The 23,781-nt window shown below is 43.1% G+C and overlaps 1 protein-coding gene across 2 annotated transcripts; it reads left to right on the top strand.

Annotated features, from left to right (window-relative positions):
- Positions 1–472: 472 nt before the first annotated feature.
- On the top strand, positions 473–4,957 carry DUSP6 (dual specificity phosphatase 6). 2 transcript variants are annotated; one of them, XM_036867098.1, is made up of 3 exons: positions 473–1,347; positions 1,966–2,403; positions 3,447–4,952. In XM_036867098.1, exons 1-3 carry the CDS (start codon positions 948–950, stop codon positions 3,752–3,754), a joined length of 1,146 nt encoding a protein of 381 aa, XP_036722993.1. In that variant the 5' UTR covers positions 473–947; the 3' UTR covers positions 3,755–4,952. The 2 variants fall into 2 exon arrangements, with proteins under 2 accessions (XP_036722993.1, XP_036722994.1); XM_036867099.1 differs by lacking the exon at positions 1,966–2,403 and having other exon boundaries at positions 3,447–4,957.
- The last annotated feature ends 18,824 nt before the right edge of the window (positions 4,958–23,781 follow it).

The raw sequence follows: 23,781 nt of genomic DNA, 5'->3' as shown, positions 1-23,781 counted from the left end.
TAAGGGGGGGTGGGGGTGGGGGTTAACGTGAACTCCAGTCCAAATGAGTTTAAAGGGAATAAAAGGGAAAAAGTCAGCACAAGTTTCCCTAAAGCTAGCTTGCGCGCCCAGGCGTCGCGAACAAGGGCTTTTGTGCCTGCTAATTGCACCATTTGTGCGCAAAAGTTCCGAAGCGAAGTGTGAACTCTCAACAGAAGGAAACATGAGACAACTGAAGTGCCCTGGTTTGTGTGCCCTGCTCCTCCTCCACCACCGCCTCCTCTTCTTTCTCCTTCCTCCCGCCGAGCCCGCTGTTGCAGCTTGTTTGCACTGGGGCTTATCCGGAGCGGAAATTCCTTTCCGTTTTTGTGAATGACAAACTCATTAACAATTCATCAACACAACCTGTTCCAGCCGGCCCGTCCCCACGGCAACAGCCCCTTCCGCAGCGCGCTCATTGGCTGGCCTGGAGAATGTATCCATTGAGACGCTCGCTGTTTGTATCCATTGAGGAGCTGCCTCGCTCAGGGGGTGTGCGATCCCTGAGTCTAAGGGAGAGTGAGCAAATCGAGGCTTGAATAGTCCTAGGAGAAAGACGCTCGGGTGGATTTGAGGTGCAGTCTTGGAGGGAGGGATTAAGAGCCGCTGGGGTTTTTTTCTTCTTCCCTCTAAGTAGCACGGAGTCCGAATTAATTGGATTTCATTCACCGGGGAGGAACAAAACTCTCCGGGCAGCTTCATTCAGGGAGATTCATTGACACTAAGAGCGAGCGGTTGCAGCTGGGTGCAGAGGGAATCGCCGGCTTCACTTCTGTCTCGCCTGCCCCAACCGCTAACCGGGTTTGGGAAGGGCGAGGTGGAATTCAACCCCGCTCTGAGAGCGGCGGCTTCGCGCGGCGCGCTCAGCCTATGCCTGCCCCGAGGGGCGTCTGGTAGGTACCCCCGCCCTCTCCGGCAGCTCGACCCCCATGATAGATACGCTCAGACCCGTGCCCTTCGCGTCGGAAATGGCGATCAGCAAGACCGTGGCGTGGCTCAACGAACAGCTGGAGCTGGGCAACGAGCGGCTGCTGCTGATGGACTGCCGGCCCCAGGAGCTGTACGAGTCGTCGCACATCGAATCAGCCATCAACGTGGCCATCCCAGGGATCATGCTGCGGCGTCTGCAGAAAGGCAACCTGCCGGTACGCGCGCTCTTCACGCGCGGCGAGGATCGGGACCGCTTCACCCGGCGCTGCGGCACCGATACCGTGGTGCTCTACGACGAGAGTAGCAGCGACTGGAACGAGAATACGGGCGGCGAGTCGGTGCTCGGGCTGCTGCTCAAGAAGCTCAAGGACGAGGGCTGCCGGGCATTCTACCTGGAAGGTACGAGCCGGGGGAGCTCCGCGCGGGGGCAGGGCGGGGGACACCGGGCTACGAGCTGCAGGCGGGACGCGCGGACTGGAAGCGCCCCTGCAGCGCTCGGCTGGCGCTTCTGAGCCGCGCTGCTGCGCCAGGGGCCGTCTGCCGGCTCCCGGCTGCGAACCTCTCTAGAGTCCCGCACCCGCGAGCCGGGCCCGCGCGGAATCGACCGGCTTCCGGCCGCGGGCACGGGCCGGTTCTTTCTAACTAGTTCTGCTTCCTACCCGGGATATTCCCCACCATTCCTTGCTTTCTGTCGTTCGATTTTGAGTTCAGATTTTGCAGGACGGCAGAGGTCGTTGGGGGGGGCAGATTGACACCTTCTACCCCTTCAAGATATTCGGAAAAGTTGCCATTTTGTGCATTTCCGGATTCAAAAGAATAAAGGTTCCCAGGGGAGGCGGGCCCGTTCGTTCTGTTCCTAAGGGTGCACACTTAAGTGTCTTTCTCTTGTATTTGGCTCTGTGTGCAGGGTGGCTGGAAGGGTTCTGTGGTGTGTTTCTGCGTGAGGCTGCGGCTCTCAAAGCTGTGAAAACTACTACGGCATCTCGGGTTACATGATTGCTTTTCTTGTCCTGGCAGGTGGTTTCAGTAAGTTCCAAGCCGAGTTCGCTCTGCACTGCGAGACCAATCTAGACGGCTCGTGTAGCAGCAGCTCGCCACCGTTGCCAGTGCTGGGGCTCGGGGGCCTGCGGATCAGCTCCGACTCCTCCTCGGACATTGAGTCTGACCTTGACCGAGACCCCAGTAGTGCAACGGACTCGGATGGCAGCCCGCTGTCCAACAGCCAGCCTTCTTTCCCCGTGGAGATCTTGCCCTTCCTCTATTTGGGTTGTGCCAAGGACTCCACCAACCTGGACGTGTTGGAGGAGTTCGGCATCAAGTACATCTTGAACGTCACCCCCAATTTGCCGAACCTCTTTGAGAACGCGGGAGAGTTCAAATACAAGCAGATCCCCATCTCGGATCACTGGAGCCAAAACCTGTCCCAGTTTTTCCCTGAGGCCATTTCTTTCATAGGTGAGACTAATTAACAGTCCTCGCTCAGCCTTTTAAATGCAAAATTCCTAACCCTTCCTAGAGTTCAAGCTGTTCATCTTCCTTGCTGCTTGCTAATTTCTGGGACTGGCGATCTCTGATGTTCTAAGGGCGTTCTTAATTCTGGTTTATCTTCTTGCTAAGAAAAAGTGCCTTTTGACAAGGCTGCAGACCACAGGTGTATTTGAAATGCTGTCTGCTGCTTGACTCTGAATTCAGTCATTTGAAAGGGGGGCCATTCGTAAGTAGACAACAGAATTTTCCCACAATTTTTGGACTAGAGGAGGGCCAGATAAAAGTACTCAAGGTAGGCAGAAATTCTAGCACGACTTTGTAATTTTAAAAGACCTGGGAGTTGTTTGAGAACACCAAGTTAGGCGTTGGAAAGCCCTGTGAATGCTAGATGCTGTAATCCAGCTGAATGTTACTGTGATACCGGTTCACAGTGAGACAGTGAGGGTAACCTGAGCCCAGCAGGAAGGACTGTGGGCTGAAAGCCTGGAGAAGCGAATCTCCAGGCATTGTAATGCATTTCCTATTACAAAGGAACTCATTTTCAGGCCATGTCGACATCCTGTTCCTCCTAATGGGCTGTCCCCTGTGACTTCCCTCTCTCTTTTAAAATGCCTGAATATCTCCATTGTTAGCTGCACAACAGTTGGAGAATAATTTAATAGACCCTTGCAGTCTGCTTGTCTGTATAAAAGGCATTCACGACCATATTGCAGGGTTTCTGGTATTCACATGCTGGGGCAAAGAATGCACACATTAAGGAGTTTTTTGTTGGCAGGAACTTAATACAAAAGCTCCCTTTTCAGAAAATATCTGAAATATGTAATTGTGCCCAGTGTACATGTATTTTCGCAGTGATACATTTTCTGCTGCCTGCAGGGCTCAACTGCTGCACACAATTATTTTTTATCTTTTTTATTATTATCATTATTATTCAGTTTTTTAGAGTGGTCGTTCACAAAGGGTGGTTTTCAGTCTACTGACATTTTGCCTTTCTTTTTGTGTGTTTACAGATGAAGCCCGGGGCAAAAACTGTGGTGTCTTGGTGCATTGCTTGGCTGGCATCAGCCGCTCAGTCACTGTGACTGTGGCTTATCTCATGCAGAAGCTCAATCTGTCAATGAACGATGCTTATGACATTGTGAAGATGAAGAAATCCAACATCTCCCCCAACTTCAACTTCATGGGCCAGCTGCTGGACTTCGAGAGGACGCTGGGACTCAGCAGCCCCTGTGACAACCGGGTCCCAGCACAGCAGCTCTATTTCACCACGCCCTCCAACCAGAATGTGTACCAGGTGGACTCCCTGCAATCCACGTGAAAGGCCCCACACTGGGATGTGTCCGTTCTTCAGCAGTTTCTGTTAGCAGCGTCAGCTGGGCTGCTTTCTTTGTATGTGGCCCAGGTGTCAACATGACACCAGCTGTCTGTATTAGACAAGGTTACCACGTGTGGAATTGGTTATTCCAAAGGGAGAGATTTGCTCCATTCTCGTTGGAAGAACAGGACCTGCTGTATAGATACAGGCAGTAGGTTTGCTCCACACCCATGTGTACAGCCTACCCCTGCAGGGACTGGGATTCGAGAACTTCCAGGTATATAGGGTAGGACCAAATGGTAGGGTAGGAGCATGTGTTCTCTAGGGCCTTGTATGACTGTTTCCTTTTGCATCTGGAACTGACTCTATATTGTCTTCAGTGAAGACTGACTCAATTTTGCATATAGAGGAGCCAAAGAGAGGTTTCAGCTCTGTATTTGTAGTATCAGTTTGCAAAAAAAAAAAAAAGAAAGAAAATAAATAAATAAATAATCAATCGAATCTGATACTCCATTTGATTATTGTAAATATTTGATCTTAAATCATTTGACAGTGTTTGTTTGAAATGTGTTTGTTTTTCCTTTGATGGGTTTAAAAGAAATCATCCAAAGGGAGAAAGAGCAGTATGCCACTTCTTAAAACAAAATAATTGAAACTTTTGCTCTTTTCTAATCCAAAGGATATATTTGCAGCATGCTCGACTTTACCAATTCTGAATGACGTTTTCATGGACACTTATGATCACAGAGACCTTGTTATGGTGCAGTCTTAGTCTCTTTCATATATCTTCCTTGTGACCTTGTTTTTTCTCTTAATGTAGTTTGACTCTGCCTTACTTTTGTAAATATTTTGGCTTGTATTGTCTCAAAGGGGATATCTTGGAAAGACACCAAAATCATGGGCTCACTTTTTTTTTTAAACTTCAGCTGTGCTAAACAGTATATTACCTCTGTACAAAAATTTTCAGGGAGTGTCACCTCAAATGCAATACTTTGGGTTGGTCTCTTTCCTTTTTAAAAACAATTTGTGCGAAACTGGAAGCGTGTGTGTGAGCATGGGTACCCATTCAATAGGCGACATGCATATGATTGTGAAGGAGGGAGACAAGTGGCTCCATTATGTTCATGGTGTAAAGTTCTGAGCTGAAATTTATTATAAGAATGTAAAACCTTAAATTATTAATAAATAACTATTTTGGCTATTGAATGTGTATTTTTAAAAAATCTCTCCTTAATTGTACTTATATGTGAAGTGACACATTTTAGGACCTTTTCAGTTGGGGATTGATATTGGCTTGTAAAGTACATGTAGGAATAATGGGGCAAAGTTTTCATCTTTTAAGCTATTTCCAAGAAGTTTTCAGGTGCATCTTTTGCTTCAAATAAAAGTGACATAAGGGATTGACTATGTCATTCCTATGGATAATACTTAATATGAAAGGAAGAGAGTGATTACATCATTCCAATGGACCATACTTAATGATAAGTTCTGGCTTACTTAGGAAAATTGTAATGCTCTTGAAGAAGAATGAAGTCATAGAGCACAGCTTGCTGAAGTATAAGATTTGGATAGTCATGAATAGTCATAAAGAGGGGGCACCAGAATAACAAGGTGACAGTTGCAGTGTTCACCTCTCTTTCCTTCCCTGTCAGGGTCTTCTGCTCGATAATACTTAGACATGCCAGGGACAAAGTAGAGATGATTCTTTTTCCGGTCTGTAACTGTCTGGCAATTCTACCTGCAAATTCTCCTAGCGTTGGAATAACGAATCTGGGATGGTGTCTCCCCTTTCCTTTCTCGTGTACAGGGCAGGGCATAGCTAAGCTTTCTCCCTGAGTCTAGATGTGGCCACGATTTCACGTTGGCACTTGAAATGAAGCATTGCCACTCCTAATGTGCTTTGTACTTAACTGATTTAGAATGTGGGCCAGAAACTCCTACTGAACTTTATGTTGAGGTTATTTTGAACAGTTACTTTAAGGTAAAGGCTTAATATCCTGTCATTTTCCTTGGGACATACCTCTCCTTGTCCCGAGCGTCAAAATACACAAATCAAAATCAAAATAAAGGGCAGGTGTATGAAATCAAAAGAATTAGAACATAACATTTCCAGCCCTTTTTGAATGAGCTTGGTCCCTTGGTCTGCAGTGGGGAGAAAGATGGGCTTTTCGCCCACACGGTACCTGTGAGGTGCCAGTTGAATTATTTGGTAGGAGGCAAGTAGCCCGGATTTTATGACAATCCTATCAAGCTGTCCAGTGTGACTTTTAGCACCTAAGCATGTATAAAAGGCAGAAACAGTGCAAAAAAATACCAAGTCAGTCTCTCCCATTTGGGTGCCCCAAGTCAGCCAGAGCTCGGAAAGGAGAAGTGGGTTGCAGTTCAACTTGGCTCGTGTTAATCCAGTTCTGAACGGTTTCCGCTCCTGGCATTCCCTAAACTGCCTCTTCAAAGTAGGGATTTGCAAGCAGCGTTAGCAATTTCCTGTCCAGCTGCAGCTCGAGTAGCTGCGTGCTTCTCCACACACCTCCCCACCCCCCCGACTTTTCTCTGATTTCTTTTCTCTTTCTTTCTTTTTTCTTTAATATGGGCGGTGGATAATTTTAGTGCATTTCCTCTTTGTGGATTATCGTCTCCTTTCCTTCTAGAACCTGCATACACTGAGTTCCTACAGCTCTGCTCAAGCCGACAGCTGGCCTCCCCAGCACTTCCTCTCGTTTCACTGTGGGTTTGTTGTTTGTCAGTCCACTTCTGAAATTAATAATGTTTTCTGGCCAAGTGCCACAAGCCATTACCACAAAGGGGAAGTAACACATGTGAATAGCAGGAAGCCATGCAGGGTCACAGTGTGAGCTGAACCTGTGGCAGGAGCATAATTGAGCCTGGCCCATTCAGCAAGTGTCTGACAGCGATTTGGGGGAGAGGGAGCTCCCTGCATTTAAGCAGCTCAAGCTGTGAAAAAAAAAAAAAGTTTCCAATAAATTGGTAGCAAATGGTCTTTGTCATCAGTGTGAATAAAAGAGAGGCAGCAAGAAGAGTTTAGGGCCCCCATAAAGTTGCAAGGTTTGGGATTTCTCCCCCCTCTCCTGGCATACTGTTTCATAAGGCTGGTGAACAGAGGGGCGCCTGCTTCCCTCCATCGCCACAAAGGGGCTCCTGTTCAATGGGTGTTTTCACGGTTCACACAGGCCAGAAGAGTCAAACAGCTCTTCTCTTCCTTTATTTTTCTTCTCTGGAAGGTGGAAGGTTGTAACTGACAGCCTGGGCCCCCATCTCACCCCACACCTCCCTTTCTCCTGGCCATCCCTCAGTTCCTTTGGTTCCTTTGTGCTCACGGGAGCCCTTGAAGGCGATCATTTTGCATCTTGGAGTTGGGCTCACTTCCTGAATGGAGCCCTGCATGGTTACTAGGGCAACCTTTGCCAACAGCTGCCGCTCCCTGGCCTCCCTCCTCACCTGCTGTCTCCATTAGTGGCTTGCTCAGGTCTCTGAGCAAGCGGTACCTTTCCTGGCCTTCTGCAGTGGGCTGGGGGGGCCTTTCCCGGACGTTACCTGCAGGTTTCGTGGGGCTGCAGGAGACTTAGAAGGTGTACTGCTTAATGATCGGAACTGGTCTTAGGTTTAAAATCAGACTGAGAAAGGCTTATCTGGGGATAGAAATAACAGCACAGCCTTTAAAGGAGTGAAAATGGAGACGTGCTTGAACCAACAATTAGAAGACCTGAACTCTGACTCTCACTAATGAATCAGAAGCCCTGGGCAAGTCCCCCAACCTCACCAAGTCTCTTTTTTTTCTTGTCTATAAAATGAGAGAGTTTTTAACCTCTCATTCTAGGATTCTTTTATCATTCCAGTGTTCTGGTACACAAACTAGATGGTAAAACAAGGTGCAGATGAGGGGAAACAAATAACATTTACTGAGGGTATTAGATACTGTACTTCATTTACAATATTATCTCATTTAATTCTCAGAGCAGCTCCGAGATGGGTCCTATTACCATCCTTATTTTTCAGCGAGGAAACCGAGGCAGAGAGAGGCCAATAGAGCCTGAAGTCACCTCGTGGGAATTGGTAGAACTGAGCTTTGAGGCTTTAGCTCTTCTTGTAAACTGCTTGTCATCAGTATTTGCTCGTCTTTATAAAGTCCTGTGATGCTGGCTAGGTAGTGGTGACCCTGTTTTACAGCTGAGGAAGTGGAGGAAGCAGAGGTTAAGTGACCTGCCAAATCAAACCCGAATTCGACAGCCAAATCAAGAGAGAGTCAGAGGACCCTAGCTGATAGGTCATCAGAGAGATGTCAGGTCTGCCTAGAAGCTTCCATCCTCTCTCTCCACGGAGAAGTTACTCTATCTTGGACCCATGAGCACATAAATTACAAAACTGATGTTCCTAAGGATCTCTAGAGCAGCTAGCAGCTGGCCAGCTGGCCCTGAACCTTGCCCATACTCCCCTTTCGGGATTACACAAGTGAACTGGCCCCAGAGATAGTCACTTCCTCACTGTGATCCTCTTGGAGGAAAGCTGGCCTGGCGAGGAGGAGAGAGAGGAGAGAGAGAGAGAGGGAGAGAGGGAGAAGGAGGGAGAGAAAGAGGGAGGGAGAGGGAGAGAGAGAGAACCATGGAAGGCTGCAGAATAAGAGGGGCATATTAGAAAATAGTGGAGAAGCAGAACACAACAAGGGCAAATCATGTGAAAGCTGGCCGTAAGTAAATATTCTTGAAAAGTCATCTTGAAAAATCAGTCTTCAGATTTTAAACTGCTTCAGAAGGATTACTTTGGGTGTAAATTTATATGCAGTTCCTCTCACTGTAACAGTCATTTTCCAAAAGATTCTGCAGACTTCTTTCAAATACGCGTACTCCTCTTGTGTTTCTACCACAGTGGGCCCTGAATTAGTCTGGTTTTGGTGACGGAATCTTTAAACTTCTTTAAAGTCCAAAATTGATTTCCTAAGAGTATTTAAGGGCACAGAACAAAGTTCAAACAATTCACAAATATTTATCCAGGCCTTGATCTGTGTTACACAGATTCAGTGAAACAAGGTTAAAATAAAAGGCAGCCAAAGACTTAACAGGCCCTCAAAGGCTGATGAAGGCAAAGTCATGTTTCAAAGTGTTACCTCTTCATCTTTCTGCTGGTGCCTCAAGTCAAAGCGAAAGCCCCAAAGAACTATTGGGCAAGTCCTTGTATGTCCTTACCTGCTGCAACGGTCAAAATAACATTTTAGACCCTATATTTTATTTTTTATAGGGGAAAGGATTATTAGTCCACATGTCTGCAATTTGGCCCACCTACTTCCCTATTTTGTCATGGAAAAATACCTTTAGAGACTGTGTGCAGCCTTTTAATGATGAGAAGTTTTGGACCACCATACCTCCAAAAATGAAGTCTCAGACACACAAATGAAACAAGAAGAAATATATATTATTTGATAATGACATCCTCAAAAGCACCAAGCTAAAAAAAAAGAAGAAAACAAAAAAGTTGCTTCTTCTAAGCTAGAATTCTTCTTTTCCTGCGTTTGGAGACAAACTAAGTATTTATTACATTAAGCATTTTTCATCAAGTCTAGTTTAATTCCTATTGCAAATGCTAGCAGGAGAAGGAAGAAAGAGGGGAAGGTACCGAAGAGGTTCTTTGGGAGCACATAACTCCAAGGACAATCGTAGCAGGAATGTCCCTTTATCTTAAGTTCTGGTTATTATTGCTATATAACAAACTACCACCAAACTTAGTGGCTCAAACAACAACAATCATTTATTTTGTTCCTAAGTCTGCATTTGGGCAGATCTCAGCAGGGAAGGCTGGTCTCTGCTCAATGCTGTCTTAGCTGGGGTAGCTCGACTGCAGGCCCGAAGCTCCATTTCCAGGATGGCTCCCTCACGTGGCTGGCAAGTTGGTGCTGGCTGTCAGCTGGGGGCTCAGCCAACGGCTTGTGTCAGGGACTTTGATTCTTCTTCATGTGGCCTAAATTTCCTCACAGTATGATGTCCCATGGGTGAAACCCCAAGTGAGAGAGTCAGGTAACTGTGTTAACTTTCAGGACGTAGGCTCAGAAGTCACACAAAGGTCTACCATGGTTCAAGGTGAGGAGATGAAGGAGGGGCAAGATTCTGAGCGCACGTGCGATGGACAATATGGCTGCAACCATTTTTGGAAAACAGAACCTTCCACATCTTACATGGAAACTGCTTGAATGTGGGACTCTGAGAAGTAATAACGAGCCCCCAAATTAGTCTCATGGTCCTATCTTGAAAACGTTATAGCTGTCAACAATGCTGCAATTATTCTTTTAATCTAACTCATCTTTCATCTGTCTCTAATGTTCCCAACATAGTAATACCATTGAAACAATCACAAAGATTGACCCATGAAATAAAATATGAAATAGTTTTACGAAAGAATATTAATGTTTTCATTTGGGCAGGGAAAATGTTATATTTGTGATGGATTCAACCAAGTTATTGAGTATGGTGATAGTTCATTATTTTCATGCAAAATAGTATTCTATTGTATTTCATGGTATTCCATTGTAGTAGACCACCTTACATAGACGGTTGGGTTTTTTCCAGATTTAACTATTATGAACAGTATTGCTAAGAAGACTCTTGTGCATGTACCCTGATACCCCTGTGCACATGTTTCCCTGGGGATACACAAGGGAATGGAATAGGTATAGGTTGTGTAGATCCCCAACTTACATAATGACAAATTGTTTTCAAAGTGGTTGTACCAATTTAAACACCACCAATGGTATTTGAGTTTTTATAATTTCGCATTTTTGTCAACACTTGATATTGTCAGACTTTTTTAGTTTTTGCTTATCTGGAAGGTGTGAAATTGTTATTTATTATGATTTTAATTTTCAGTATTCTGAATCCTCATGAGGTTGAGCCTTTGTGCGGTGTTGATTGGCAAAGGATATTTTATTTTGCAAAGTTCCTGTTCAAGCCTCTTGCTGAGATTTTCATTGAGTTACCTCTAGTTTTTGTATTGATATAAGGAATACTTTGATCTCCTAAATACTAATCCTTTATTGATTATACACATTGAAAATATCAGTGCAGTGCTTTTCAAACTTTATCCCTCTGGTCCTTCTCAGGGAAGGGTACATTTGGGGGCAGGTTGTATATTATATAACTCTAAAAGGTGTCTATCAGAAAGACAATGACAAAACTGGCAGTGCCGACCTGCATAACCTTACGTGGAGTCTTAGGGAATCAAGGCACTTGTGGCTAAAAATGTTTGAAAACCACTGAATCTATTTAACAAACATGGAAACAGAGTCAGAGAGACTGAGATGAAAGAATATCTACTTTTGATTATCTGGACTTAAGTGGGGCTGGTCTAGAAGTGTTTTGGGGTGTCCTAAATCTTGCACCAAGTTTTGAAGAGTGGTGTTTTTTTCACAGACATGTAAAAAGGATGCTACAGTTGTAGGTGATAAATTATGCCTAGATTTGGAAGTAGTAAAAGACAAATTCTTTGTAAGGTATGGCAAAAGTATTTTTCAAGATGTAAAACAGATAGCAAAAATCAGGATACCCAGGGATATGGGGGGTGAAATTTAAAGAGAATTTGCAGAGTAGAAAAAACAGTGGCTTTTGATTTGCCTAGCCTCCCTTCCCAGTTACATCTTGAATTGGAAAAACTCCTGTTCTTTCCTCCTGTGTGTCTGTTTCTTGTGTCTCCTTTACTACTCACACACTTCCCTTCTCACACTCTGATCACCAAATGTGTAGAGGATTTTCCCCCACACCAAGCAATTCTCTGTGACACCAGCTGGGTGTCCTATAGTTAAACTCAATTCTAAACACTCTCTATTTAAAGATAGTGGCAGATTCCACGCTTCAGGGCTGAATCCCTCAAGACTGTTCATACCCCACTTCGGATGCTAACAGCAAGTAGAAGGTCCAGATTACCTACAACTTCAGTCCAACATGGCCACAAATCGGAGCATCCCATGACCTTCTTCTCAGGTTCAGTCAACACGTAGTTATGTTTACCTATTTCTTAAAGATACGACAAAGGATACGGATGTATGCCCGGTGAAGAGATACATAGGGCAAGGTCTAGGGTCTCCAATGCAGAAGCTTCTGCCTCTGTGGAGTTGGGGTGTGTCACTCTTCCAGTAAGTATGTGTTCACCACACGGGAAGCTCTCGCAAACTCCATACTCTTGGAATTTTTATGGAGACTTCATCGTGGAGGGTGATCAATCATTAACTCCATTTTCAGTCCTTTTCCCTTCTCAAGATAATGGGAGGCAGGGCTGAAAATTCCAGGCATTTATTCATGGCTTGTTCTTTCCTGTGACCGGCCCTCATCCAAAAGCCCACCCAGAGTCCTCTTATTAGAACAAAAGGTAGTCTTATCACCCAGGAAATCACAAGGGTCTCAAGAGCCCTCTGTCAGGAATTGGGGACAGAGGCCAATATATATATTTCTTATTGTAAATCACAATATCACACATCTGGTTACAGAATCTTACTGTAATGTATCAGGGAGAATTAGGTTCAGAGGCCTATAATAGAGAACAAAAACTAAAAATTATCAAAACTCATGAGGATTTATTCTCGTCTGTAAAAGTCAGGAGGTGTAAAATCCTGACCTGGTAGGGCCACTTCACAGGCCCATTTGAGACTCAGGCTTCTTCTAGCTTTGATGCCCACAGTCACAAGAAGGCGGCTCCATGCTGGTCATCACATTCACATTCCAGTCAGTAGGAAGGAGGATGGAAAAAAGGGAAAAGAGTGCCCCTCTTGTAGAGTCTGTTCCCTCAGAGAAGCTTCCAGGAAAACACGTACCAGACTTGTACTCTATGTACTCAATGCCCAGAATTAGCCACATGACCATAGCTAGAGAGACTGGGGAATACAGACTTTTAGCTGGGCATGTGCTTCCCCTAACATATAATTGAGGTTCTGTTACTTGGGAAAAAAGGGGAGACTGAATATTAGTTACCCACTTCATTCCTGGCGAAAACCCTACCCCCACTCTAGGGGCAGGTACATGACCCAGGGCAGGGCAAGAAGAGTACATCATTTTCCCATCTCAGTGATTGGTTCAGGGATAAGACATGATTCAAGTTCAACCAATCCTATCACACTCTGGATTTTCCCATGGAAAGGATTTTCTCTTAGGGTTGCTAAGCCGAGACCTACCAAGTTAGAATCACTGGATGTGAGGCCTGGGAATCTGTTTTATAATAAAAGGTCCACAGGTGATTCTTTTGATTGGCCACTTTGGGAATTACCAGATATGCCATATGTATTAAGCCAGTAGTTAATTTAATCTAGAATCTCCACTCTCAGGGTCTTCAAAGAACAGTGTGAATGGGAGCTTGCTAGATGTCTTTCATAACATGGACATCAAAAGATGGGGCATATAATTTAGCTCTAACTGCACCATAAGCTTTTATGAGCTCCCTACTTTAGACTCTCTTAGAGTTATGCTTTTTTTCTAGCTTATTACCTGTCCTATAGAATAGCATTTGAAAATATAAATTGTCCTAGAAATACTTTAATTTCACCAGGACTTCTAGGTCTGCTGTGCTGGGACTGTGTTCAGTCTATAACTCTATCAGAACCCTCTGATCTAAAAAAAATGAAAAAAATTTTGTAGATTCTGACCCACCAACTCTCATATTTTGTCTTTTCAGGCTGACGTGTTTTAAAGTCTCTCTGATTTCTTTACAAACCCTAATATTAACTAATTTTAAGTGACCTTCTTTGGATACATTCCAGTTTCATTTTGACATTTTTGAGGTTTAATGACTGGAATTCAACCCAGTATTTCTGGAGCGGATGAATTCTGGTGTCTCCGTGTGTATATGTGTGTGCGTGTGTGTGAGCACTCACGAGATTGTGCTTTCTATTTTGTTTTTAACATCCTTCCTGATGATGCTTGCTTTTGTGACTGCCACAATACTTTGGACCGCCTTCCGCAGAGAATGGACTACAATGATGCCATCATCCTTTTCCTGGATCACGTCTGCACTTGGAGGCCTTGGTCTCTGGAGAACAAGGTGGGTTCTCTTTTCCTGTGGGCATTACGTTCAACTGCCTCTACTGAGCGTCAGTGTTCTCTGCCCACTCACACAGCTCTGTGAGATCTTCCCAGGGTTTATTCTTGTCAGGTTGGTATTTCAATTGCCAGAAAATCTTGGCATCATTTATAAATTTGAGATTTCACTTTACTGATGTCTACATTGCTTTTGGAAAATGATAAATGGTCCACATACAGATTCATGAAACACACAGTTTTTAATATATCCTCAAACAGAAGAGTGATTATCCCTTTAATGTGCCCCTATAATATCCATCGGCAATCCACAAATAATAATAGAATCTGATTAAACATAGTGAGACTCCTGTGAAAATATAGCTTTATGATCATTTCAAAAAATTCTTGCTCCCCACCCAACCTCAGTTCCAATGAAATTTCTACTCCCAAATCCTTCTCATAAGGACATTTTGGAATTGCCACTGATTTTTATTCAAAGTTTCATATTTTTAAGGCTCTCCTAAGTCCTTGACAAAATCAGTCAAGAGTTCAAAGTTTAAAAAAAAGATGCTGGCTGAGTGGACCATAGAATATCTCAGTTTGGATATGGTTCTCAGCTGTGGAATGAAGATTACAAACTCCATCAATGGGTTCAGTCTTCCTGATCTGTCACTTATTATCCATATGATCTTGAGCAAGTTACTTAGTCTCTCTGAGCCTTGGGGTTTCCTCATCTGAACAATGGGAATAATAGTAACACTTAGCTGATGGAGTTGTGAAGATTGAATGAGAAATTGATGTAAAACACTTAGTACAAATAAATTATGATTGTAAAGCTCTGGGGAGTAGAATTAGGGTATATAATTATTCATTCATTCATTTGTTCATTTAATAAAAGACAACTGTTGTGTTCAAGGAACGTTCTGGAGGCTATAAAAAGATAATTAGATACAAATCTTGACATTTAGCCTTGAAATGAAACTAATAATGAACATAAATCATTGTGGGTGCAGAGTGACAATAGCATCAAGTTAAGAACATGGATTCTGGATTTAACTCCCGCAGGTTCAAAGCTTAGCTTCATTACTAGCTACATGTATAACCTTAGACAGTTCCTGCACCTCATTAAATTTTTCCTCTTTTCATCTGGTGAAAAATGGAGATAATAAGAGTATTTACCTCGTGGTGTTGTTATCAGGATCAAATGAGAAAGTGTACGTGAAGTGTTCAGCACTTTGGCTGACACATAGAAACTAATGTCACCTATTTCCATAAAAGAGATCCAGAAGCAGTACTCTGGCAACTGAGAGGAATAGGAGAATGTGTTTTTCTGTGTGGGGAAGGGAAGGCTCATGGAAGACGTCCTGCAATAAGCTGCTGAATCACAAAGCCAATTTATAAATTTACTGGAGAGTACACATTGAGCTATTACCATGAGGCTGGTCCAGCTATCCTTTGAGGTAGGTTTTATAGGGATATGAAATTTCCATCTTCCAGATGAGAAAACAGGTATTCAGAGAGTTTAAATTAAGTCATTTGTTGGTCTTTGTTCCCAGATCTGCTCGACTCCAAAGCCTGGGTTTTTAACATCTGCTTTGTCCTCCTCCACAGTGATGTGGATATTGCCCATCTCACCAGTCTCTCCCTTCCAGCATGAGGATGAGGGCACTGGGAGAGCTGAATCCCTCATTGCAAGATTGCTGACCAGCAAGTGAATCAGAGTCCAGGGAGTTTGTGGCATACTTCATCCAGGTCATATTAGGGTCAAGACAAATATTCCTGCTCTGTGGTAAGACAAACGAAATGAAATGAAATGAAACAAAATGAAATGAAACCAAACCAAACCAAACCAAACCCAACCCACACCTTTTTAGTCACTGGAATGTTGAAGTCCATTGGATGGTGCTGAGCAATCCTGACAAATTTCTGTCCTCTGGCCCTCTTTTCCTTGTCTTTTTTCAGGAACTCCAACACCCTCCATACATCAGTCAAGCTATAAACTATAGCTAATTCAAACACAAATTAGTTATATTACTTACAGATTAGATTCCTTGTTCTACCCTAATCCCTTGATGAGAGACAGGAAAAGCTCTAGTTTCATCTGAAGCATATTGATGGATCATTTTCTGATAGTAAAAACAGAATCTATATTTTTTGAGCCCTTCCTTTGTGCCAGGTTGTGTCCTATATGCAGACTATCTCCTCTAATCTTTGGTACTCTCTTCATGAGGCAGAGATTACTCTCTCATGGTGGTTAAGTACAAGGGCTCTAGAGCTGGAAGCCTTGGTTCAAATCTTAACTCTATCACTTACTAGCTGTCTGACTTTAAGCAATTTGGTTAACCTCTCTATGCCTCAGTTTTCTAACCTGGAAAATGAAAATACTATAGGGACTTAATGGGAAACAAATTAATTAATACACAGTGTTAGGATGGTGTCTTGCTCATTTTAAGTAACAAATACATGTTAGTTCTGTTGGGGAGGAAAAACTTTTCCTCTAACCTCTAAGGTTCTATAATTGGAGGCTTGTGGATTAAACTGACAAAAGACAGCTTGGCAAGAGAAAAGACAAACTTTTATTCACGTATGTTTGCGGGAGTTCACAGAAAAATATGACTAAGGAAGTGGTTAGAATTTAGGGCTTATATACCATCTTAATAGTGGAAGGGGAGGGGGAGAAGGGCACTTATGGGAAAACAAATGACTTTTAGGAAAGATAAATGGTCCCTTAGGAGAATAAATGGGAGATACGGTAGTTTTGTGACCAATGTCTGTTAGAGTGACTTCTTATCCTACTGCTGACTTCTCCCCAGTGATAGAAGTCAATCTTCCCTGGTTGTGAAACTCCCGGGAAGGGTGCTTATGACAGTTGAATTCTTTTGGAAGGCTCTGCTTTTAGGCAGATAAAGGGAGTCTAGGGAACAAACTCTTCACAGTGGTATATTCTGGACCCCTTCAACTCTTATCATCTCCATTTTGCAGATGGACAAGTGGAGGCTTAGAGAGATTGATTTACCTAGATCACCAAGGCAGTAAAGGGTGGAGCTGGGATTTGAAGCTGACGTGACCTAAGAGCCTTTGATCTTTCCACCGTGAGAGATCAGAGATGGAGAAACTTCTTGTGTCAAAATTCTTAGGGAATATAAATTCTTTGGAATGAGTTTAACTTACCTGGGTCTCAACTTCATCATTTTTGCAAAATGAGGTGTTGAATAATATGACCTTGCAGGGCCTTTCTACCTCAAAATTATTATTGTATTTTAGATGTTTTAGCATAACCCATCATTGAAGAAGAAGTTATGGTCATGTTTCTAAGAATGTAGCAGAGGAGACACTTCGATGTGTGTATACAAGTATGTGTGTTCGTGTACACTCCTCCATGTGTGTACACCTGAGCACACGGTCAGTTGTGGAACCAAGCAAGACCCTGTGGGGTTCCTGGGCACAGAAGCCTTTCTGTCTCCCCTTTCTTGACTCCAGCCTCCATGACCTTCCCTGAGTCCAAAGGGCAAATTCGAACGTGCTAAAACGGGAAGGGAGGGGATGCAAAAACAAGGGAGGGGAAGCCGGAAAAATAGTGCAGGCTTGGGGCAGGGTCCTGGTTCCACTTCAGGGGATACACGTAACAAATTCTTTAAGCTCTTTAAGATGTCAGCATTCTTCATACCAGAGAAAGACCACCTGAGGCTACATTAAAGGAACCAGAGACGCTCATCAAGAAGATTACTTGAGACCAGATTAGAGGAGTGCAGGCCCTGCACACGCCCTAATCTTATCAGCAACCCCACCCTTGAACCGTTGCTATAAAACTCCTCATCAAATCCTCCTGAGTTGGGACACATAGTTTTTGAGAGCGGGAGCCCACTGTGTCCCCCTTTGCCTGGCAAAGCAATAAAGCTATTCTTTTCTACTTCATCCAAAACTCTGTCTCCTAGATTTGATTCAGCACCGGAACACAGAGGCTGAGCTTTTCAGTTGCTCTCAAAAGAATGATTGTCTTTGGAAGGAAAAGGGAAGATCTTAAGATGGAGATAGTTTAGTTGTTTATTTCTATCACACAAGCTGTTGACCTCGGATTCTGCACGTCCTCAGGGAGTGCCTCTCTAAGGCCTTTTCCAAAAGGTGATTGGCAAGCGAAGTCCTTCTGAAAGAGATAAGTAGCTTCTTAAAGTAAACTCCGAATAAATGGAGTACAAATTCTGTTTACTAAGTATTTCCTGGTTTATGGGCGCTAACGTGCAGCCCCGCATGGCGTGGTCTTTGAGGAATGGAAGAAAGGAGAGGGAGAGGTTGAATTCTGTTCCTGTATCATTTGGGAAAGGTATTTGGAAGCTGCCCCAGATGGACGATTACATCATTTCAGAGTAGTAACTCAAATCTATAGAAATAGATGCTACCATGTAGGAGATGTGTTTACGTTAGAGACCACTGAGACATGTGTGAAGCTTTTGTTTTCAGTTAAAAAAAATTTTTTTTTGGCCGCACCTCGATGCATGCAGGGTCTTAGTTCCCCGACCAGGGAACGAACCCACGCCCCTTGCAGGGGAAGCACAGAGTCTTAAACACTGGACCGCCACGGAAGACCCTTGTATGAGAGGCTTTTGAAAGCTTATGATAAAATTTGTTAAATACTTTGTAATTTATTAAAGCTGTAGAATTCCTTGCACTACCACAAATTTTTCTGAGCAGTTTACTTCCTTTTTGCTAAATACACTTTGCATTTTGCGTGGTTGTATTTCAGAATCGCAAGGTTTTGCTGCTGCTTGTTATTCTAACCAAAGGCTTTTTCTTCCCCACTCTGAGGACAAACAGGAAGGCTGGATGCTTGAGCCAGCTGAGTCAAACAGTTTCCAATTCTTTTTTTTTTTTCCTCTTTCTCTTTTTAAAAAAAATCTCTTCTTTCTGGGACTTCCCTGGTGGCGCAGTGGTTAAGAATCTGCCTCCCAATGCAGGGGACATGGGTTCAAGCCCTGGTCTGGGAAGATCCCACAGGCCGCGGAGCAATTAAGCCTGTGCGCCACAACTCCTGAGCCTGCTCTCTAGAGCCCATGAGCCACAACTACTGAGCCCACATGCTGCAACTACTGAAGCCCACGTGCCTAGAGAAGCCCCCGCTCGCTGCAACCAGAGAAAGCCCGTGCGCAGCAACGAAGACCCAACACAGCCAAAAATAAATAAATACATTTATTTAAAAAAAAAAACCTCTTCTTTCTTAATATTTCCTTTTCTGATGTTGGGCCTTAGTGATGTTAATTTAGTAGCATGATTCTTATATTGAGTCTGACTTTTCAAGATGATTTGTTCAGCCTCAGGATAGGGCCAATTTAAAGTCTGATTGTCTGATACAGTGAGGCTTATAATTATACTAAGAAACAGGCTAATACAGGAAGAGAAGTCAAAGGATTACTAGTTGAGACCCAAAGTTCTAAGATAGTGAAAGAAAAAAATTTTGGCTTTTTTAATCCCACGTGAGATGAAAAAAACGCCAAACAACCAAACCAACCAAGCAAAACATAAGAACTGGCTTCTAAAGACAAGGGTGACTTTAGGAAAGAAAAGGAGAAAATCCATTTATTTAAGCACCTGTCAAGAACTTTGTTCTTCTTACCAAAATAAATCACAGGTGTACCTAAAATAAAATAATAAAATCCTAAAAATGCTGATCATCAGTTCAGATTAAGGAATAGGTTTCAAAACATAAAAAAAAAAATCTCTTTCCTAAAACCACACTTCTCCCCATTTCTTCCCTACAAGTTGATTTACTCACACAAATTTTTTTCTTTCTTTCTTTTTTTTTTTAACTGCTCCTTATTTTAAATTTATTATGAAATATGTAACTGGGAAAAAGAGAAGAAAAAAATTCTTCCCTAGTTTTCTTACATGTATTCCTTTTTTATTTTTAACATCTTTATTGGAGTATAATTGCTTTACAATGGTGTGTTAGTCTCTGCTTTATAACAAAGTGAATCAGCTATACATATACATATATCCCCATATCTCCTCCCTCTTGCGTCTCCCTCCCACCCTCCCTATCCCACCCCTCTAGGTGGTCACAGAGCACCAAGCTGATCTCCCTGTGCTATGCGGCTGCTTCCCACTAGCTATCTATTTTACATTTGGTAGTGTATATATATGTACTCACTCTTTAAGTGAAGTCAAAAAAGTGGCCTAACTCTAGTTTCTCTTGTAAGGTGGGACTTGAGGCTGTCTGAGCTTCTTCCTCTGTCTTTTTGTGACCTTCTGATGACCTAGGAGATCCACCTACTTTGCTTAAGTCCTCTCTATGCCTCAAATCTACACATCAGTGGGATGTAGTTTTCCTTTTGTTTTAATGGGTGCTCAGAACCTTACTCATTTGGCAATCCTTCCCACTTCCTTTCTTGTTTCTCCAGCCTTTACGGGCAATAACCCTCCTCCCCTCCCCAGCAGGCAGGCTCTTAGGGATTGATGGTGATTGACTGATTTACAGTTTTCCTTGTTTTGTTTGGCTGGTTTGGTTGTTGTTTTGTTTGTTTCTTCTCACGTGGCGTTAAAAGCCAAACTGTGTTTTTCTTACACTTTGGATCTCGGCTAGTAATCCTTTCACTTCTCTTCCTATATTAGCCTTTGTTTTTTAGTATAACCATAGTGAAAAATTATAAACCAGTCAAAAGCTTGACAAAACATACTTTGGGTGTTAAAAGTATGCATAAGGGATTTTTGTATTTTTACATAAACAGGATTATAGTCACATATTTTTCCACAACCAGCTTTTCCAACTTCAACAGTTTATAAAGAACTTCTTTCATTTTCCCTAAGTATAGCTTTATTTCATCTTTAAAAAAAGATGTTTTTTATTATATTGTATTCAATGGTATGAATGTAGAATAATTTATATGATTGACATGTTATTGAGGAGCATTAGCTTGTTTACAATTTCTCACTATGATCAGCAATACTATAATGAAAATCATTGGTTTATGCTGGCTTAATTATTTCCTTTGGATAAATTCCTGGAAGTGGAATGACTGGGTCAATGACCTCACACATTTTATATCTGATTCATATTGCCTGCTTGCCCTCTTTCAGACATGCACCCTTATCTCATTGGGCATTGTTACTCTTTTTATTCTGTCTCAGTCAGTAGGGTAGCACCCATTTTAGAAGCTGGGGCTCTCTCCACCACAATTAGAGGATCACGCAATGCCAGATTAAACTTGTTGATGGCAAAAATATTGAAGATATGAAAAGCAGGGAGAAGAGGAGGATGTGATGAATTTTCTACCTCCAACTCTGGCTTCTCCTTGATCTCATGAGATGGAAGTAGAAGAAACAATGCAAAGGAGAAAAATCAAATTTTGTTAGAGATATGTGGGGTGTGTAAATCTGGTCTAGGGTATTTTAACCTGTTCTCTTCAACCCATTTCTCTTAAGAAAACGAGAGCCCCCAGTTTTGTGCCCTAAATGTGGAAGAAACATTGCAGAAGACAGTATCCCAGTACAGGAATGCACAGGGTAGGGTGGAGATGGGATGGGTAATTTATTGAGGGCCAGCCCTCTATATTCCAGGTGCTTTACAGCTATTGTCTCATTCAATCCCGCACAACAACCCTGTGAGTTGGGAGGTGGTGTTATCACGATTATTCTGAATTTACAGAGGAGGGACCATAAGCTCTCAAAGGGCAAGCCCACACTATCAGAAGTGTAGAATCTGGATTAGGTGGTGGTGGTGGTGGTGATAGGGTATCTGCATTAAGGAACAGCCTTCTCATCTGACACACATGCCTCAAGGAATGGGGGCGTGGGTGTTGGGCAGGGAGGAGCAGGGGGGAGGAGGGTGGGACAAATGGCTGTCCCTGGGGGACAAATGCCTTTGTGAGCCTTGGGGAATCCGCTGGCTGTATCTCTATGTTCGTAGATCAAGACTCAGAATTGTCCTAAAATGCCCTTTGCTTTTGGTGACAGTAAGGCCTATGTTTGTTTCCAGAAATTTCAGTAGCCATCACAATGAGGCTATGTTCATATGTAATCGGGTTTGACAGGAATTAATTTTTAATAAGAGGTTCCATTCAGACAAACAACTGCCCTTCAGGGCCGTGTCAGGGTCAGTTGATCAGGGCTGGGTACTGGCACAGTGTGCTCTTGGCTGTGGCCTGAGGTGTGTGTGTGTGTGTGTTTGTGTGTGTGTAGAGGGGGAGTGGATGTTGGGATGATGGGGGTACTAACTGGTCTTAGATCTTAAATCAGGACCAGGCATTTGTCTTACCAGAAGGTGGAGGAGGCAGCTAGCCATTTAGAATTTCCAAGAAGAATAAGTATGGTGCCCCGCAGGAAACTCCTTCTGGTTCTTCATACTAAGTGCTCTTTCAACAAATTTAAGGTCTGACAGAGGCTTAGGGTATGCCATTCACTGTGGTCTTGTTCAGTGCCACTTACTCTGTGTTGTTATTTAATCTTAACAACAACCCTACTTGGTACAATGTGATCAGTCCCATTTTAGAGATGAGGAAAACTAAGTCTCAGAGAGGTTAAATAATTAAGACTACAGTCAACTAGAAAGTTGGGAGGTGGGCTTTCCTGGTGGTGCAGTGGTTAAGAATCCGCCTGCCAATGCAGGGGACACGGGTTTGAGCCCTGGTCCGGGAAGATCCCACATGCCTGGAGCAACTAAGCCCGTGCACCACAACTACTGAGCCCGTGTGCCTAGAGCCTGTGCTCCACGACAAGAGAAGCCACTGCAATGAGAAGCCCGCGCACCACCACGAAAAGTAGCCCCAGCTCGCCGCAGCTAGAGAAACCCTGTGCAGCAACGAAGACCCAATGCAGCCAAAATAATAATAATAATAATAATAATTAATTAAAAAAAAAAAAGAAAGTTAGGAGGTGAACTCTATAATCTCTCTGCTAAATCATTTTGTGTCCTCCTTGTGAAGACAAATCTCTATCCTCACCATTTCTCTGAGGACCAGTTACTGGCGTATTGGAAGCACTACTGTTCAAACTCTATCATATTTACTGTTTATTTAATCTTTCTCATTGAAGTTACATTAAACAACCATGTTTATTTATGATCTGCTACCAATTTTTCCCCATGTCAAACTCTACCTCACTCACATCCCTTGACTATTACTAACACTAATAAGGTGATATTCATACCAGTTTTCGAAGATCTGGGGCTTCTGTGTTTTCTCTCTTAGAGGCTGCTTCCATTTTACTGAGGAAATGCACACTTTTAGGGTTTTGTTTTTTTTTTTTGGTCCTGCGAAAAGGCAAAATCTAGAGGCTCTTCCTTCTCAATGTGGGCGGCCCTGCCATTTCCAGCACTGCAGACTTATCCTCCAGCCGCCCCCAAAAGCTTTATCAGGAGATGTGGTGACTTCTCTACGAAATTACACAGGTTGGTTTAAAAATAGACTGCAGGGCTTCCCCCGTCAGGGAATGCTGTCAGGCTGCCCACTTTTGACAGTCACTTCTACCTCCCTTCTTTGGTACAAGTTGGAGCATTTTTATTTGTATTAAAAAAAATGTTCTGCTGAAGTTATCTGGAGCCCCCAAATTACCAAAAAGGTTCATTTGCAGCATCTAAGGGCGCCTTAAAAAATGCTTCAGTTTCCTGATTAAGAATCATGCACAATTTGATTTTCTACACCTTACCATCTTTGCAGGGGCATTGTTAGCATGAAAATGAATTTTAAAAATACATTCTAGCGGAGGCGAGCGTCCTGACATGAAGAGTTCTGCTCTGTGTGGATGGAGACTCAGCTGGGAGCACAAAGTAGCTTTCGTGCTGGGAATAGATCAGCTTGCATCGTGAGTGCAGCAAAGGGCAATAAAAAGTTAAACAAATAACGATAAGAAAAAATAAAAACAAAGCAAATAAAAATAAGGTCTGGAAGTAAAAACAAATTAATTAAAAAAAAAAAAAAACCCACCCCACATAGAAATGCTGGGAAAGAGAACAGGCTTACAACTTGGGTAAATATTCCCTAGTCAGATCTTTTCCAAAATGATAGGATTGGTTGAAACATCTTGTCCTTTGTGTGCGGG

This window comes from Balaenoptera musculus, chromosome 10 (genome assembly GCF_009873245.2).
Source record: "Balaenoptera musculus isolate JJ_BM4_2016_0621 chromosome 10, mBalMus1.pri.v3, whole genome shotgun sequence".
Lineage (NCBI taxonomy): Eukaryota > Metazoa > Chordata > Mammalia > Artiodactyla > Balaenopteridae > Balaenoptera > Balaenoptera musculus.
The sequence above is the reverse complement of the archived record's forward strand: the minus strand, read 5'-3'. Positions and strand labels throughout refer to the sequence as shown.